Below are 15,520 nucleotides of genomic sequence, written 5' to 3' on the forward strand. Positions count from 1 at the left end.
TATTACAAAATGCCAGTCTTGTTAAAATTCAATAGATTGATTGTAATAATAAATATAGATTTAAGTTTTGTTTATTTTTTGTCTCATATGTTGAAAGAATGTATGGGTTTCTTAACAATATAAATGAAGATACAATTAAAATGACGAACGATTGATGAAACATTCAACGATTGGTAAATAATTATGTGAATAACAGTGGTTAGCATATGCGATAAAGCATCTTGCGTTGCATCCTGTGCTGAAGTTCTCCGCGGCGAATCATGGTGTGAATAACCTTCATTACCGTGCGTTCCTCATACTTTTGACGCAAAAAGTCCTGCAAAACAATGACATGTAAGCAAAGCCGCTTGTACCTTCACAATACAATTTAATAATTACCTGCAGAATGTTCTGCTCCGAAACTTGAGATCCAATAGCGAAGCGGCGCTTTAATTGCTTTTCGATGTTATTCAATGTCTCCTGGTCCTCCTCAGTAGTGAATCCCTCGGCGCCGGCCAAGCTGCCGGTCATCGCAGCATCAAGAGTCGACACTTGGAAAAGGCGCAGAGCCTCGTTCACATGCTCATCGCTGGCGAATGGCAGTAGGCGAATCTTGGCCAGGGACTCCGAAATGCGAATGACAGCCTCCAGCTGGCGCACTGTGATGGGAATGCTCATGCGTTTGTCGGAGGCCTTCTCCTGCTGGCCGGCTCCACTGCGCATGAGGACGTAGCGGCTCTTCAGCTTCTCGCCGGCCGCCTCGCTCAGCCGCGGACCGCAGTGGGTGCGGCAATAGTGGATGTACTTCTTGAACGTCGACAGCGATATCTCACCCTCGGCGGGCTCCGAAGGACCCGATTTGTTTGAGCTGAGATGAACGTTGATAATATGCTTGGCCAGCGTGATATCCCGCGTCTCATCGTGGACATCCTTGACTATGAAAATCATGTCAAAACGGGACAGGATTGTGGGCATAAAGTCGATGTTTTCCTCGCCTTTGGTGTCATCCCAACGACCGAAAATTGAGTTGGCGGCCGCCAGTACCGAACAGCGCGAGTTCAAAGTGGTCGTGATGCCGGCCTTGGCAATGGATATGGTCTGCTGCTCCATGGCCTCGTGAATAGCCACACGATCGTCCTCTCGCATCTTGTCGAACTCATCAATACAGACCACGCCGCCATCGGCCAGGACCATGGCCCCGCCCTCCATGACAAAGTTGCGCTAAGAGAAAATGTATCATCAGTCAGTAAGTAAGTAAGATAAGCAAGTACTTAAATATGGTCTTTCTCACCGTCTGGGGATCCTTCATAACCGAAGCGGTGAGACCAGCCGCACTGGAGCCCTTGCCCGAAGTGTACACGGCTATGGGCGCCACCTTCTCCACGAACTTCAAGAGCTGCGACTTGGCAGTACCTGGATCTCCCAGCAGCAGGACGTTGATATCGCCACGACGGCACAGACCGTCCGGTAAACGCTTGCGCGATCCGCCAAAGAGCATGCAGGTGATGGCCTTCTTGATGTCCCGCGAACCGAAGATGCTGGGTGCCAGCGATTGGGAGAGACGCTCGTAAATGTCCCCGGAGGCGGCCATGCGTCGAAATTGATCCTCCTCGTCGCTGGTGATGTTGCTGTAGCGGGAGATGGCACCCGCACCCTCCGAGTCGACTGTGATGCCCACCACTCGCATGTAGGGGGCGCGGACTCCAACGACGGCCTTCTCGCGACCAGCCTGGCGCGAGGGCTTGCCCACCTTGCGAATGGAGTAGATGCCCTGGATGAGCACCCGATTGCCGGGCACGACGCGTTCGCAGAGCGACCGATCGCAGAAGAGCTGCAAGTGGCGGGGAATCTCGCCCTGGGGCACAAAGTCGGGCAGTTCCTGCAGCTTGAGGGTCTGGAAGTCGACGCACTTGCACTTGTCCGGCATAATGAAGAAGGGATCCAGCGGGCACTTGGGTCTGCCCGCCTGCTGCGTGTTGCAACTTCTGGGCAGGGCATAGCCCTCCAGTCCCGGGTTAACTTTGAGATTCGGAATGATCGTGCTGCAGGACAGGCACATGATGGACATCCGCGTGGCCTTGGCACTGATCCCGGAGGCGGCCACAATGATTCCGGCGATCTTGACCAACTTGGACACGCAGTCGGACTTCAGCTGGCGGATATTGGTGGGATTCGCATTGGAGCTCAACAGGATCTGAATGTCCTGCATCTGCTCCTCGTGCTCGGGCCGCGGAGCTGTGATCTCGTCGGCCACCTCCCGGGCGGCCTCCTCGAAGATCTGCAAGTGCTCCGTGGGCTGCTTGTTCAGCTTGTCCGCCAGTGCCTCGTCGAAGCCCACCAGGTCCTCCATTTCGATCTCCAGGAAGTAGCGGCCATTAAGGTAGTTCCTCTTCAATGTGTCGCTGCAGAAAGATTACCTTAAATGGTGTTCAGGCTGAGGTCTGCAGTCCACTCACCGATATTTGTAGAAAAAGTTCTCCTCGTTGAAGGTGCGGATGAAATCCTTGTACTTCTTCTTCACCGCCTGCAAGTTGATTTGCGCATCCTGCTGATTTTCTCCGCCGAAATTGTCCGAGAAGAACACCCCCGCATCGTCGAAGCCTTCCATTTTGATCGGTAAACGCAATTAAAACAAGAGACTTTGGTAAATAAAGGCTTCTTTCTGACCGGCTTCCTTCTGTTTAACAATGCGATGTGCTATTATTTTGCCGCCAAAAATTGCCGGGCAAGCGGTGGGTAGTGATGGAAGTAAATCGATAGAACCGATAGTTTCTGGTTACAAATATCGATGTTTAAGGCCTATTCACACAGGCGGCTTTTCTGCTTCAGCGGCATATTCTTCCATAAGAGGTACATGTGCTAGAAAAAGGTGGAAAAAAGTCGCTAAAACTCTTTTAAGTGGCTGTGTGCAGACGCCTTTAAAAAATATCAATTTATTTTGATCTATAAGCCGAGTACTAATAGACGAACAGTTACGCCAACGTAAAAAGTTTATTGTTTCTAGTGTGACCAAAGTTTTGCCGTACAATATAAATGGACCGGGAATACTTGTTGTCAACATTGTATTATTGTAGTACATTTTTCAGAATTTGTTTTTGGTTTTTTACGGTTTATTTTTTGATACGACAAATCTATGCTCTGCCAACTCCAAACTGAAAAAATTTAATTTTGTATTTTTACGTTCACCCATAGAAATCTGGCAACGCTTTGCAAATTTCTGTTTTTTTTTTCGTCGATCTGAGTACCGGGGTGGGAAAAGTCACAGACAGAAAGTGTACGCCGGTATTTGCCTCTCGCTCTCTCTCGCTGGCGTACTGATATCGTCGATTTGAGTACTAGGCTATAGATTGAACAGCGCCTTTTGCAAATTGATCAACTAATAATTAAAAATATATCCCAGATATTTAGTTCTACATACGTATGTAGTTGAATATATATTGTATATTTCTGATACCACAAAGCTTCATAAATCACTTTATTTTAAAAAATAATCTAATAATTATCCAGAATGAAATGTATTAGCGCTCTTCAAGTCACGAAAAAATTTTGTGATTGTCACTGTTTTCGCTTAAAAATCCACCCCTTTTCAGAAAATACCAAATCCGAAACTTCGCACGCTTTGACGGCGCCAGTGTTGCAAATCGAATTTTTGAACTAGCGTGCTGTAGAAATAGTCCCATCATTTAGTCGCTATTTTTTCGACGTGAAAAACCAAAGAGACGCCGAAAAATTAGAAAATGGTAAGTTTCGATGTGATTTTGCAGCTAAATTAAGGGTGAATTGCTAACGGATCGATTTCACAGGCCAGCACAGACATCCCAATGGAGGCAGCTGTAGAATCTGCGACCGGCCTCACGCCCAATTCAAATGCGAACTCAAACAATGTGGCAAAGAAGTTGCCCGCGGAGGAGTCCACCGGGGACAATCCCAATGCCAATGCCGACGAGATGACGTCCCGCGATTATTACTTCGACTCCTATGCCCACTTCGGCATCCACGAGGAGATGCTGAAGGACGAGGTGCGCACCGTCACATACCGCAACGCCATGTACCACAACAAGCATCTGTTCCAGGGCAAGGTAGGCTTGAATCCACTACTCTCCCGCGCTTTCCATTTCGTGGCCCTAATCAACGGGTATTCGTATTCTCCGTTCTCAGACCGTGCTAGACGTGGGCTGCGGCACCGGCATCCTGTCCATGTTCGCCGCGAAAGCCGGCGCCGCCCAGGTAATCGCCGTCGACTGCTCCAACATCATCGAGTTTGCCCGCCAAGTGGTCATCGACAACAACCTGCAGGACGTGATCAAGGTGGTCAAGGGCAAGATCGAGGAGATCGAGCTTCCAAATGGTATTGAGGGCGTGGACATCATCATTTCCGAGTGGATGGGGTAGGTTTCAAAGGTTCAAATAAATCATAAAAACCCGGAACTGCCACAGAAATATGTACATTTATTAAATAACTTTAAAATGTACATTAAGTATGTTAAAAGACACCTTTACAAACCACTAGACATTGAAATCCCAAAAGTTGTTAATAACCCCAAATAACAATCATTACAATTTCCTTTTCCGCCGTAGTTACTGCCTCTTTTACGAGTCCATGTTGGACACAGTGCTGTATGCGCGTGACAAATGGCTCAAGCCCAACGGAATGATGTTTCCGGACCGAGGCACGCTGTACATCACGGCCATCGAGGACCGACAGTACAAGGACGAGAAGATCAACTGGTGGGACGATGTGTACGGCTTCGATATGAGCTGCATCCGAAAGGTGGCCGTGACCGAGCCGCTCGTTGACGTGGTGGATCCCAAGCAGGTGGTGTCCACATCCTGCATGGTCAAGGAGGTGGACCTGTACACCGTGCAGAAGGCAGATCTCAACTTCTCGTCCAAGTTCAGCCTGTGCATTAAGCGCAACGACTTTGTGCAGGCGCTAGTCACCTACTTCAACATAGAATTCACCAAGTGCCACAAGCGCCTTGGGTTCAGCACATCGCCAGACTCAACATATACGCACTGGAAGCAGACCGTCTTCTATTTGGACGACCATATGACGGCCAAGAAGAACGAGGAGATCACCGGCACGTTCCAGATGAAGCCCAACGAGCGAAACAACCGCGACCTGGACTTTGTCATCGAAATCAACTTCAAGGGCGAACTGTCCGAGATCCAGGAGACGAACACATACCGCATGCGCTAGGCTACGCCATAAGAAATCCGGTCTGCCAGTCTGTACTGGGGCTCAGAGCCTCAGAGCCCTGTGGCGAGGATATAAACAATGACTAGACGTAAGGTTTATTCCAGTGCGAAATGTGCAACGAATTATTGTTGCGTCTTCTCCTAAGTTTAAAGTGTACCTTTGTTAGTATACATAATATTTTTACACTCGTGCGCCTGTTTAAATTATTATTCGAACATACTTCTAAGAAAAGTTATACAGTAGCACGTCAATTCTCACATAATAAACAGTGTATTAAGCACATCCCCTTTTGCTGGAAACAGATGCGTTTTTCTATGATACATGAAACCCAACGAAATTCGCTGATTGTGTCTTTATTTAGTAGTAAAAAAAAAGGGAATTTGTTTGAAAGAAATATATTGTCATCTGAAGAGAATTTACTTACATCGCAATCAACACAGGAATTCCTTAAAAAAAAGACGGCCTGGGCCATGTTTAGGGTTTAATTGCGACACAGCTTAAATTTTATCCTGTTTTTTTTTTTTTTTTGGAAATATATTAACGGCGATCGCGAGAATCCGAGCGACTTCGCCGATCGCGCGAATAGCTGCGACTGCGGGGCGACCGGGAACGACGTGGCGAACGGGAGCGGTCTGGAGAACGGGAGCGACGTGGCGTCCTGAAATAAACGCGTTGGTAAGTAAGAGAAGATTACTATTAAATTTGCAATACTAAAATGTAACTATCTGCTCAGAATGATAAGAAGTGTATGTACATACGCGCCTTACAAAGAGCTGTAAAACAATTCTGGCACTAAATAGTAAAATGCTGGCTTGGCCAAATCTTATTCGCTACATTAAATAAATCACAAGAAATTTAAGATGAGCAAAATGTTTTTCATCTAATCGATTAAGTAAATGTAATCAAAACCAATTTGTTAGGAGGTATGAAGCAAAAAGCACATTAAAAAGCTAATAAACAGTTTTGGGACAGCCCTATAAATGTTTGTCATGTTAAAATTTGTCTACAATCTTGGAACGACGATTTAAAAATAACAAAATGGACGGACAAATTTAAAATGTTAACCGACTTGGCCAGCTTTCTGATTTTCTAACTAAGGTCGTTGAAAAAACGCTATTAAAAATAAATTAAAGAATATAATTCTAAGCAATTATTTGGGGGATACGCAGGATAACTTCATTAGTAGAACTCTTTGGCGACTGCAATGCTTCTTCTACGATGAAATCGTTTGGGTTGCTAATCAAAACTTCTGTGAGGCTGTGACGCTGAACATGGATAATTTGGAGTTGCAAGTTGAAGGTTGCTGGCTGTGGCTGTGAAGATGGTTGCTGTTGTAGATTGTTGATGTTGTAGAAGGAAGAAGTAGCAGTGGAAGTAGTTCTAGCCGAAGGAGTTATCCTGAAAAAGTGTCGATATCTCGCATTTAACAAACACTAAAGGCTTTTATCTTAGATTATATATGTATACAGTTTGTTGCTTCTTTTTTTTTTTTGTTGGTCAGAGTAACATACTATCAATTTTTATTAGTGAATATTTTTTAATTTTTAATTTCAGTTAGCCTGCGAAGAAACCTCATTATATGAGGGTTTTTCGTAGGCTGCTTTATCACGTGCAGCAAAATGGCGGGAAATGTATATTAGCAATTAATGATTTGCGATGATTCCGATTAACATTTATATAGCAAATTGTATACGTTTTGACAATGACTTGGTTAAATTGGGCGGATGGAATGAATTCCGCCGCCTTTATTTCGGATTAGTTAATTAATTACTCCATTGGAGTCAATTAATATATGGTTTTCAATGTGGAAGGTATACCAAGTGACCTGTAATTGCCAATAAAATTACCTGTAGCGACGAGAACGCCCCGATGACATCTCCACGCGAATCCTTGCGCCGCAGCAGCGTGTTCCATCCAGAGCACGCTTCGCATCCTCCGCGTCCCTCCGGTCCTCGAACTCCACGAAGGCGAAGCCCGGAGGATTGCGGGCCACCCAAACGTTGCGCAAGGGTCCGTATTTGCTGAAAGCACCTTCGATCTCGTACTTGGACGCGGAACTCCCCAGGTTGCCCACATACACCTTGCAAGCCAGGTCCCACTCCTTGTATCGGGGCATTTTCGGCGTGACGTAGTTTCAATTGGAGAAAATGGGCGGCTAAAATACGATTATCGGGTTAACTAGGATTCGTCGCGCTTGCGAGGGTATTAAAGGAGCTCTTTTTAGCACTTACCAGATTAAAACTAACTTGATTTCGTTAATTTTCTAACAAAACCGGCCTGTTCGTTTTTTATTACAATCACCCAAAGTGTGACCAAACTCACAAAGAATAGTGGTGGCAGTTATATACGATAAGTATCGCTGTTTGTGTGCACCACGATATATCTTTAAAATGCCAAAAAATATAGTTTAAAAGTAAATTACAAAGCATTAACCCTTATCCTTTTTAAACATTATCTTTGAAAAATTTAGGTTTTCTTTAAGATGTAACTCATAAAGACCTAGTTGTATTTAATTATTAAACTGAATTACCTTCACGGTTATCTTCATTAGTATTGTTCCTTTTTTTTTTCCTTTCCCTTCCTTTCAGGTTTTTAAACTCCAACTGAATTAATATTATGTCAGAAATGTTAAGATTCTGTTCATGCCCCTAGCTACACCACTATTAATAACTAGTCAAAAATATATTCTTATAAAAAACTTTAAAAATATCAGATTTATCTAAAGTATTAAAATATATTATGGTTGAACCTTCCGCCAATTAAGTTACTATTTTTGGATGCTTTTAAAAAAATTTTAATCTTTTTGTTATATGTTAAAATTTTAGTAATTCGAATTTGTGTTTCCTTTAAATATGCTAATATGATTTAACACAGAATTCGTGTTCCCTTTCAATTTAAGTGTTTTTGAATAAATTATTTTTTATTATAGTTCATACATTTGTTTTTTGAAAACTAAAAGCTTATTGATTTACCTTAAGCCTTTTTTTTCAACTTTTGCATATTTAGCTACTGTTGCTTCGGATTTTCTGGCAGCACTGACCGTGACTGAAAAAGTCTCCCATCCCTAATAGACATTTCATAACCAGCGCAGTCCGCCGGGCTCCGATTTATTTAACGAAAACATAGCCAAATCCTAACTAAAATGAGGCTGACGAAAACCTTATGTGCCCAGCACATTGGATGGCACTTCAAGAAGCACTGGCTGGTCCAGGGAAAACGAGTCCCCAAGGAAACTGGCGCTGTGGCCGAGCTCCTCAAACTGGGAGTTGAGGTGAAGAACCCAGAGGATCTTGTGAACGCCAAAGTTGAAAGAAAAGTGTTAGTATAGTCGGGCAAATACGTATTAATTGTGATAATTGACATTTCTTATTAATCCTACAGGGTGGACGTTGTTGGCAGCCTCGAGAAGAAGATTCCCGAGGACAGTCGGCACCCCGACTGGCATTCCACGGTTTGCCACTCCTATTCCGACAACAGCGTGCTAATTGGCGGATTGCCACAAGCCCAGGCTCTGACCAACTGCATCGAGATCCAGTCCTTCCCCAAGCAGATCGAGGATGTGATAGCCAACCAGCAGTTACCCAATTCCATAGACAAGAGTATCAGGCACGCTATTTTGGCATCCCACGTGCTCGATGCGGAGCAAGTTAAGCTGCCCAAGGTGAGGCTTCCAGAGCGCCCGGCCTTTAATCTGCCCCGTTCCTATGGAATTTCCCACGAAAGGGTCAAGTGAGTCCATATCTGCATGCATCTCGTTCACATAATTAATTCTATAATCTAATTTAGTCGCCTGCTGGTAAACAAACTCCTGCATGAGACCGAAAAGTTGGCTGGTCGCTCAGTCTCCATGCGAAGAAAGCTAATAGACAATGCCACTTTCAAAACGTCGATAAATAAGGATGGTGATCTTCTTGGTTTCTCCATCAATGCTGAAAAAGTGGTTTTCGCTAACCGTGCCATCGAAGCTGTCAAGGGAAAATTTGAAGGTGATTTGCCCGATCTCTACCCCATGAAGACTACTATATCGATTCCAAAGCACCATATTTACCAAACAAACAACTTCTATCGTGAGTTTCAAAAGCACTTAATAGTCTCAGCAAATCTAATAATGGCTTTAATTTAGCCCTGCGCATGGATATCAACTGCTCTCATCCACACACTATCTTTACGGTCTTTAACAAAAACCTGGTCAAAAACTCTCATGGATCCGACGTTACAACTTCCCAGATTCAGGCAAGGACATTGGTCAAAGCTTTCGTTGTGGCCGCGGCAAGAGCCAGGCAATTGCATGGAGATTCCGTGCAGGGTGCTCTTCCCAAGCCGATTGTCGTGCAGAGTGTCCAGACCGACGGACGCACATTCCACTTCGGAGTGCTGCAGCTGAACACGCTCGACCTTGGCGCCAAAAGCGCTTCCAAGAACTATTGGTTCCACAGGCAGAACTACGATCTGTTTTCAGACTGCAGTTACGAAGCGGGAAGATTACATTTGGAAAACTACAACGGCGATGTCTTCCGCATATTTAATGCTTTTTATAACAATGCCTAAAATATAAGTGGAACTAAAAAATAAAACACGTTTTTTGTTATGTCTGTCTAAGGCTAAAGAAATTATTGTATTTGGGCTCGTATAAAAATTTTTATATTTTTTAAATATAAAACACAATAGTAGATAATAAAGTAGTCTAATATTTATTCTTATAACTCGATTTTATTTAAGTGGTTGAGATTATGTTAAAGTTATGTTTACTCAAAGTGTGATAAAAAAATTTCAGATTTTTTCTACAGAAATAAGGCCCAGAAATACCGATAAAGCTAGAATGGCAGCACTGCTTATAATCTACCTATCCTAGGTGTAAATTGTTGAGTTACTTTTCGCCTTACTTGTTACTCCCCCTTATCGACAGGTCGATACCCGAACCCCATGACCAACACCAACCTATTCAACCGACTCCATGGCAACGTGGATGCACTTCAATTGTTTATGCATCGATGTATTGACTGCTAATAGAGACGTTGTGCAAAGTTTTCCACCCACACACACATTTGAAGTTTAAAGAGCCAAACAAATTGCTACCATGAACAGGCCAAAGCAGAGCACCAGCTCCAACAACAGTGGCACATCCTCGGAAACCAGCGAAACGCAAAGTGCGGATGACCAGCAAAGGGCTCCGCAGTTGAACATTCGTGCGAGTAGTGCATCATTGAGTAGGTGGGGATTAAACTTGTTACTTTGAAATATTTTCCATGTTATTTGCACAATTTAATATACATTTACAGAGCCAAAAACAGTTGGAGACGCATGAAGGATCTGGCTGCCGAGAAGGAAAAGGAAAATGAGGCCAAGCGACCGCCTTGGCGAGCAGTTAGCGTATCCACGCTGCCCAAGCCCGATAAAAGCGCCTTGCTTCGGGCCAAATTACTGGATGCCTCGAGGTACTAAACTTAGTGATTAAGTTTAATAGTAGTATTAAATATTTTCCCAAACAGACGGCTAAGAGCTGGCAAGGCAAATGTGGCCTTGCAGACGGACTTTGTGCCCACAAAGCTCATGAAAGAGGTCAGCTTTGGGGTACAAGAGGATTTGATTCTGCACAAGGACATAGGTATTCTCACGGATGGACAGTATTCGAAAAAGAAAGATGGCTATGAAAAGTGTAAGTGCACTGAATTTGGAACCAATTTAAAATAAAAAATTTACCAAGCCATTTGCAGATGTACTTACCTATTCGATGTCACAAATGACCGACAGTGTGGCTACAGTTTCTCGCCAAACTCAAACCCTGTTGCCCAAGGCTTTTAATAAGGATCTCGTAAATTCGTATCTACCCAAATCTGACGAGGATGATGGCAGTGACATTATGTCCGATGTGGAGAAGAGGCTGGGCGATCAGATTGCCAAGATACGGAAACTAAACTTCGACGAATCCAATCAGTCGCGAAGAAGTGGTGCAAATACGATCTTAGCTCCTACCCTGGCATCCTGGCATTTCGATGACGATGCAGTGGAAATGGATGCCGATCGACACTTTATACCCTATACAATCGAGTCGTTCAGGCCATGGCGCAGCTTCGTTCCCTTTCCCTTTCGATTGAGGGGCAACTCCCTGATTGGCAGCCAAAGGATTGACTGGTACGCCCTGCTGCAGTCCATCGATGACCTGATCAAGGAGTCGAATAATCTGGTGGACAAGCTGGAGCAGATTATGATGGAGAATCGAGCGCATCGCAAGGGTGTGCTGGGAAATCTGGGGAAAATTCCCAAGTTCGAGCCTGACCAATTTACACCTCCTTCGGAGCAATGGTTACCGCTAATTGAACAGCAGGAGAAGCAATTGCAAATTATTATGAGCAGCAGCATGACTAAGGGTGACTCTACCGAGTAGTGTTTAATAAAGAATTTATAAAACAATTAAAAAAAATATTGAAATCAAATTACCCGCACCCCATTTAAGATATAATTCAAAGATCAAATCATTACATTCTAATGGTCTTTAGCCCAAGGCTTCAAAAATTGTTTAGGAAAAGCTTGTTAATTAAAGCACAGTTTAATAAAGATAACACAATGGAGTTTATTTAAATGTTGGAAAATATTTGGTTGTAAGGGTGCTGTTATTGCAAAACAATATTGTTTAACTTGAAACAATAAACATTAACTAAGCCTTCTTTTCCCGAGATATTCCCGATGACTTTCCCTTTCCTTGGGAGCTTTTCTTTGGCATTAGCTTCATCAGAATGTCCGTAGCTGATTTACTGTCTAGGGGGCAATTAGAGTAAACCTCTTCACAAGCTCTATCGTCGGATCGCTTTCCATGCTCCAGCGCCTCTTTAATTGCCGTTCCATCCAGCAGATAGTCCACCAAAGCATTTCTTTAAATAAATTATAATTAAATAATACAATAATATAAGGAAATAATTAGTTTTGTCCTTGCAGTTACTTACTCCGATAGCATGTGAATAAATTCGTCCATCTGGTCAGGGGAACCGATCTTCATATTATATTCCGTAGAGCGAACATATCCACATACAGCACGCTGCATGCAGCTCGTAGAGTCAATATTATTCTGACCCAGGACATCGTCGATTTTGTTCATCATGGTACTCAGAGGTGTCAGGTCACTATCTTCACCTTTAAGTAAACAAATTTTTAACATACTATACACATTCAGATTTAAAAATGGTACTCACTTCGACCGTAGCCACCGTAACCACCATGGAACGCTGATAGAATTTTGGGAATCAATATAATGGCCCCAATGCCCACGAGGGTTCCCAAAACTACGCCACCTAAGTCGAGTTTTATGGGATTGTAGGCGGAAAGTCCAGTGCCGCCAGGATATCCCTAAATAACGAGGTATTTTATATTATATGTTGGACTTCAAAACATCCACTCACATTTAGAGATCCATAGCCGGTGGTGTATCCCAGACGTTCCAGTCTATCTTTTGTGGAAGCCGCCTGAGGCTCACTGGGCTGCGTCTTATTTTCGTTGAAATACGATCTATCTCGCTGCACTTTGTCCGCATAAAACCTTAAGTGGGGCCACATTTAATATTAACTTCCGATAACTATAGTCCACTTACTTATGGCTGTCTTCATATTTAGGGATTGCGTTTGCATAGCTAAGCAACACCATCGCACCCATCAAGTGCAATATGACAAAGCAATTAATGTTCATTATGATTTTGAAATAGTATCCTTTGTGGTTTTTTGGTTATTTAGTCCCTTGAGGTTTTTTTAATGGTGCCACCAATGTGTCGTTTGCTTTGCTCGAAACTAACATTTCAAGTGGTACCGGCTCCACTATATATAGGAGTTGCCCAAAAATTCGAGCAATTTGTTCAATTACAAAATGTCAAGCAATGTGCAGATTTGAATGCCGTTTATGCCAGTATTTGGAAAAAGTGAGGAAAGAAACTCATTCTAGCAAAACGAATGAACAGGTGTTTGTAACCATATAGGCACTTATGCCAACACACACACACACACACACGCACAGTAAGGCCTCGCGTAGTAAGACTACCATTATATTTATGTCGCTGTAATGCGCAATTTTCATTGCATACTCAATTATTTAACAAAATTATCGCAGCCACGAGAAAACGGCGAAGACGCCAACAAACAACCACGCTTGCTGGGCGGACAAATTGAGCAGCCATGCATCTGAAACCAAAAGTCGTATATCTATGTACTCCAATGGATCAAAATCGCGACTTGGGACCGGAGACACATGGAAGTGTTTGCACCTGGGCGACTTGCATCATTATGAGGGGCACCCGACCAAGAGATTTCTGGTATTAAGTATTAAGTCACTGACTTTATGCGGCTCGTTTTTCGTTAGTATTAAAAAAGCCCTTAATATATGGCCTCTTATATTAATATTCATTAATGCTGCGAACTAACTCAGCTATAAAGTAGTGTTTTAAAAACTATTCACATTTAAAAAAGGATCATTCAACTTTTAAGACTAAACGGGCCAATTCAGAACCACATATCAAACATAAATGAATCTTAACAATTTCATAACATAATGTTGCAAATCTGAAGAAAAAGGAACACAAATCATAATTTCTTAAAAGATTTCTAGATCTGAAGATTCGAGATCAGGGCAGCAGACGCTGACCTTCAAATTGCAAAACAAATTAAAATAAATAAATTATGCCAGAGACGAGTAAATCTATGTACAATCAGCAAACCTATTTAAATTTATATATGGATTTTGAGAAAAAAATAGTATATGATAACCTATTTCTCTATTTATTAATTATGTTTAATAGTACTTAAACGCGAGTATAAACTTTTCGTTATACGTTATCAATGTGTTACAGTTTATAAGCACGCTTTCATGTAAATTTTCCCAATCTTTCAAATCTTTTTTTTTATTTTCAAATTTTTTTATGTGAGTAACTCGAATATAGTTGAAACACGACCTCTCAATTTAAACAAAGATTTAATATCGATTATATATATATTATTATTATATTATATTATTTTAGGTTTTAAAATAATTTTGAAATAAGCATATGTACAATATGCATTTTGTTTTGGATATAGATTAACAATAAACAAATATTTAGCATTTAAGGTTGGTCGCTGCATGCAACTTGCCATAATATTATTGATATTCTGCATTCCACCTAAAACGGCTCGTTGTAGATATTATTGGAATTTAAAAAATTCATTCGATAATCATTTTATTTCTGTTTTTATTCTCACTTTGCTTGGCAAATGAAAATTTTCGAGCTTTGGTATACCAATAATGTATTGAACGTAATTTACCACACAAAATATTCCATTATAATGAACATCAATGTGAGACCTAATTGGAAAAATTTGGATAAGTCAATATATATAGGCAAATCTATATATTTATTTATTAAATCCTGTGAACCAATTTACTTGCTGTTAATTTTTTAATGTCCATCTACACCCAATGCGTTCTAAGTCAACGCTCAATGGCATATTTGTTCTCCGATTAGTGTGATTTTGGCAGCCTTGAAATTACGAGTCATTCATTGCCTCTCGTTAAGGTTAATGTCATAAAGAATTTGCTTTTTTGAATTTCTGCCATGGTTTTGTTTATATACAACTAGACACCTACACACCCGATTTAATATGTGGGTATGGGATGATGTGCAGTTTATTTATATGTTCACGAATACATGTTTCCGATCTTATTGTAAGAATGTATGAGTAATCTGGCCTCAAATTGTTGGAAAACAAAATTTTATTTTTATCTTATTTTCACGTTTGTATTTTTTTAATAATTTATTTCCAGATATATGTGTGAAAAGCTCTGTGTCCGGTCCACAGGTGATACCCACCGAATAATAATGGCTCTCAGGATTTTAATTTCATGCCTTATTTGTTTTATGTATAGAATGCCAACTGAAAATGTGCTGTCATTGTTGAAGATTTATTTATAATTGTTAATCCATCTTTTACCAAAAAAAAAAACATGTTGAACTGTACGTTGATATTTTGATTGATGAGAAAACTTTTGATTGCAATGCACTTTTATTTATTTCTAGATCAATCAATATATTTGTACATCTTCGGCAATTACATGCAAATTTATTGCAATAAACAGCGATAAAATTTTGCCAATTTCAATAATTTTTCATTATACTCAAAAATCTTGTTTTGAATTTAAAAATAAACAAACCCCAACATATTTGTGCCCATATGGACCCACATATCACTAGTCCAAAAAGTGCCACTTTAATTCGTCATCAAAGAAAAAATCTTTACAAAACATACTATTAGTTACTGTTAGATCTGAAAATACGATGATTCTGGAAAAAATCCGTGACGTTTGTTTTCAAAAAAGGGCTCTTGTATC

The 15,520-nt window shown here is 41.6% G+C and overlaps 6 protein-coding genes across 8 annotated transcripts; 3 read left to right on the top strand and 3 right to left on the bottom strand.

The window, feature by feature from the left end:
* Window positions 1-55: 55 nt before the first annotated feature.
* LOC108135061 (DNA replication licensing factor Mcm5) lies at window positions 56-2,703 on the bottom strand. Its single transcript, XM_017255607.2, has 4 exons — window positions 2,436-2,703; window positions 1,271-2,381; window positions 379-1,200; window positions 56-316 (listed from the first exon to the last, which is right to left on the bottom strand). The coding sequence occupies exons 1-4, from the start codon at window positions 2,585-2,587 to the stop codon at window positions 200-202; spliced, it is 2,202 nt and encodes a 733-aa protein (XP_017111096.1). The 5' UTR covers window positions 2,588-2,703; the 3' UTR covers window positions 56-199.
* An 881-nt stretch (window positions 2,704-3,584) lies between these two features.
* Window positions 3,585-5,478, top strand: LOC108135071 (protein arginine N-methyltransferase 1-B). Its single transcript, XM_017255620.1, has 4 exons — window positions 3,585-3,719; window positions 3,783-4,058; window positions 4,138-4,367; window positions 4,558-5,478. Exons 1-4 carry the CDS (start codon window positions 3,717-3,719, stop codon window positions 5,177-5,179), a joined length of 1,131 nt encoding a protein of 376 aa, XP_017111109.1. The 5' UTR covers window positions 3,585-3,716; the 3' UTR covers window positions 5,180-5,478.
* Window positions 5,479-5,558: 80 nt separating this feature from the next.
* Window positions 5,559-7,500, bottom strand: LOC108135074 (RNA-binding protein 1). 2 transcript variants are annotated; one of them, XM_017255645.2, is made up of 3 exons: window positions 7,411-7,500; window positions 7,027-7,334; window positions 5,559-5,837 (listed from the first exon to the last, which is right to left on the bottom strand). In XM_017255645.2, exons 2-3 carry the CDS (start codon window positions 7,293-7,295, stop codon window positions 5,717-5,719), a joined length of 390 nt encoding a protein of 129 aa, XP_017111134.1. In that variant the 5' UTR covers window positions 7,296-7,334; window positions 7,411-7,500; the 3' UTR covers window positions 5,559-5,716. The 2 variants fall into 2 exon arrangements, with proteins under 2 accessions (XP_017111134.1, XP_017111123.1); XM_017255634.2 differs by lacking the exon at window positions 5,559-5,837 and adding an exon at window positions 6,303-6,577.
* Window positions 7,501-8,236: 736 nt separating this feature from the next.
* Window positions 8,237-9,873, top strand: LOC108150006 (39S ribosomal protein L37, mitochondrial). Its single transcript, XM_017277957.2, has 4 exons — window positions 8,237-8,497; window positions 8,561-8,908; window positions 8,966-9,246; window positions 9,303-9,873. Exons 1-4 carry the CDS (start codon window positions 8,322-8,324, stop codon window positions 9,725-9,727), a joined length of 1,230 nt encoding a protein of 409 aa, XP_017133446.1. The 5' UTR covers window positions 8,237-8,321; the 3' UTR covers window positions 9,728-9,873.
* A 331-nt stretch (window positions 9,874-10,204) lies between these two features.
* LOC108150214 lies at window positions 10,205-11,607 on the top strand. The gene is made up of 4 exons (XM_017278238.2): window positions 10,205-10,390; window positions 10,459-10,614; window positions 10,669-10,835; window positions 10,894-11,607. Exons 1-4 carry the CDS (start codon window positions 10,257-10,259, stop codon window positions 11,562-11,564), a joined length of 1,128 nt encoding a protein of 375 aa, XP_017133727.1. The 5' UTR covers window positions 10,205-10,256; the 3' UTR covers window positions 11,565-11,607.
* A 123-nt stretch (window positions 11,608-11,730) lies between these two features.
* On the bottom strand, window positions 11,731-14,784 carry LOC108150177. Of its 2 annotated transcripts, XM_041709316.1 has the most exons (6): window positions 14,578-14,784; window positions 14,458-14,497; window positions 12,574-12,709; window positions 12,367-12,520; window positions 12,121-12,307; window positions 11,731-12,048 (listed from the first exon to the last, which is right to left on the bottom strand). In XM_041709316.1, exons 1-6 carry the CDS (start codon window positions 14,600-14,602, stop codon window positions 11,835-11,837), a joined length of 756 nt encoding a protein of 251 aa, XP_041565250.1. In that variant the 5' UTR covers window positions 14,603-14,784; the 3' UTR covers window positions 11,731-11,834. The 2 variants fall into 2 exon arrangements, with proteins under 2 accessions (XP_041565250.1, XP_017133657.1); XM_017278168.2 differs by lacking the exons at window positions 14,458-14,497; window positions 14,578-14,784 and adding an exon at window positions 12,762-13,097.
* Window positions 14,785-15,520: the final 736 nt, after the last annotated feature.

The sequence above is a fragment of the Drosophila elegans genome, unplaced genomic scaffold (assembly GCF_018152505.1).
Source record: "Drosophila elegans isolate 14027-0461.03 unplaced genomic scaffold, ASM1815250v1 contig_476, whole genome shotgun sequence".
NCBI lineage: Eukaryota > Metazoa > Arthropoda > Insecta > Diptera > Drosophilidae > Drosophila > Drosophila elegans.

Coding starts and splice junctions, on each gene's coding strand:
- LOC108135061 (XM_017255607.2), bottom strand. CDS start 2,587: ATGGAAGGCTTCGACGATGCGGGGGTGTTCTTCTCGGACAATTTCGGC. Junction 1,201..1,270: donor TTATGAAGGATCCCCAGACG/GTGAGAAAGACC, acceptor ATTTTCTCTTAG/CGCAACTTTGTCATGGAGGG. Junction 317..378: donor CGGAGCAGAACATTCTGCAG/GTAATTATTAAA, acceptor ATTGTTTTGCAG/GACTTTTTGCGTCAAAAGTA.
- LOC108135071 (XM_017255620.1), top strand. Junction 4,059..4,137: donor AGCATCTGTTCCAGGGCAAG/GTAGGCTTGAAT, acceptor CTCCGTTCTCAG/ACCGTGCTAGACGTGGGCTG. Junction 4,368..4,557: donor ATCATTTCCGAGTGGATGGG/GTAGGTTTCAAA, acceptor TTTCCGCCGTAG/TTACTGCCTCTTTTACGAGT.
- LOC108135074 (XM_017255634.2), bottom strand. CDS start 7,295: ATGCCCCGATACAAGGAGTGGGACCTGGCTTGCAAGGTGTATGTGGGC. Junction 6,578..7,026: donor GGGCGTTCTCGTCGCTACAG/GTAATTTTATTG, acceptor ACACTTTTTCAG/GATAACTCCTTCGGCTAGAA.
- LOC108150006 (XM_017277957.2), top strand. CDS start 8,322: ATGAGGCTGACGAAAACCTTATGTGCCCAGCACATTGGATGGCACTTC. Junction 8,498..8,560: donor GCCAAAGTTGAAAGAAAAGT/GTTAGTATAGTC, acceptor TTAATCCTACAG/GGTGGACGTTGTTGGCAGCC. Junction 8,909..8,965: donor ATTTCCCACGAAAGGGTCAA/GTGAGTCCATAT, acceptor AATCTAATTTAG/TCGCCTGCTGGTAAACAAAC.
- LOC108150214 (XM_017278238.2), top strand. CDS start 10,257: ATGAACAGGCCAAAGCAGAGCACCAGCTCCAACAACAGTGGCACATCC. Junction 10,391..10,458: donor AGTAGTGCATCATTGAGTAG/GTGGGGATTAAA, acceptor ATACATTTACAG/AGCCAAAAACAGTTGGAGAC. Junction 10,836..10,893: donor GAAAGATGGCTATGAAAAGT/GTAAGTGCACTG, acceptor AGCCATTTGCAG/ATGTACTTACCTATTCGATG.
- LOC108150177 (XM_017278168.2), bottom strand. CDS start 12,856: ATGAACATTAATTGCTTTGTCATATTGCACTTGATGGGTGCGATGGTG. Junction 12,710..12,761: donor AAATATGAAGACAGCCATAA/GTAAGTGGACTA, acceptor GCCCCACTTAAG/GTTTTATGCGGACAAAGTGC. Junction 12,049..12,120: donor TTTATTCACATGCTATCGGA/GTAAGTAACTGC, acceptor ATTTATTTAAAG/AAATGCTTTGGTGGACTATC.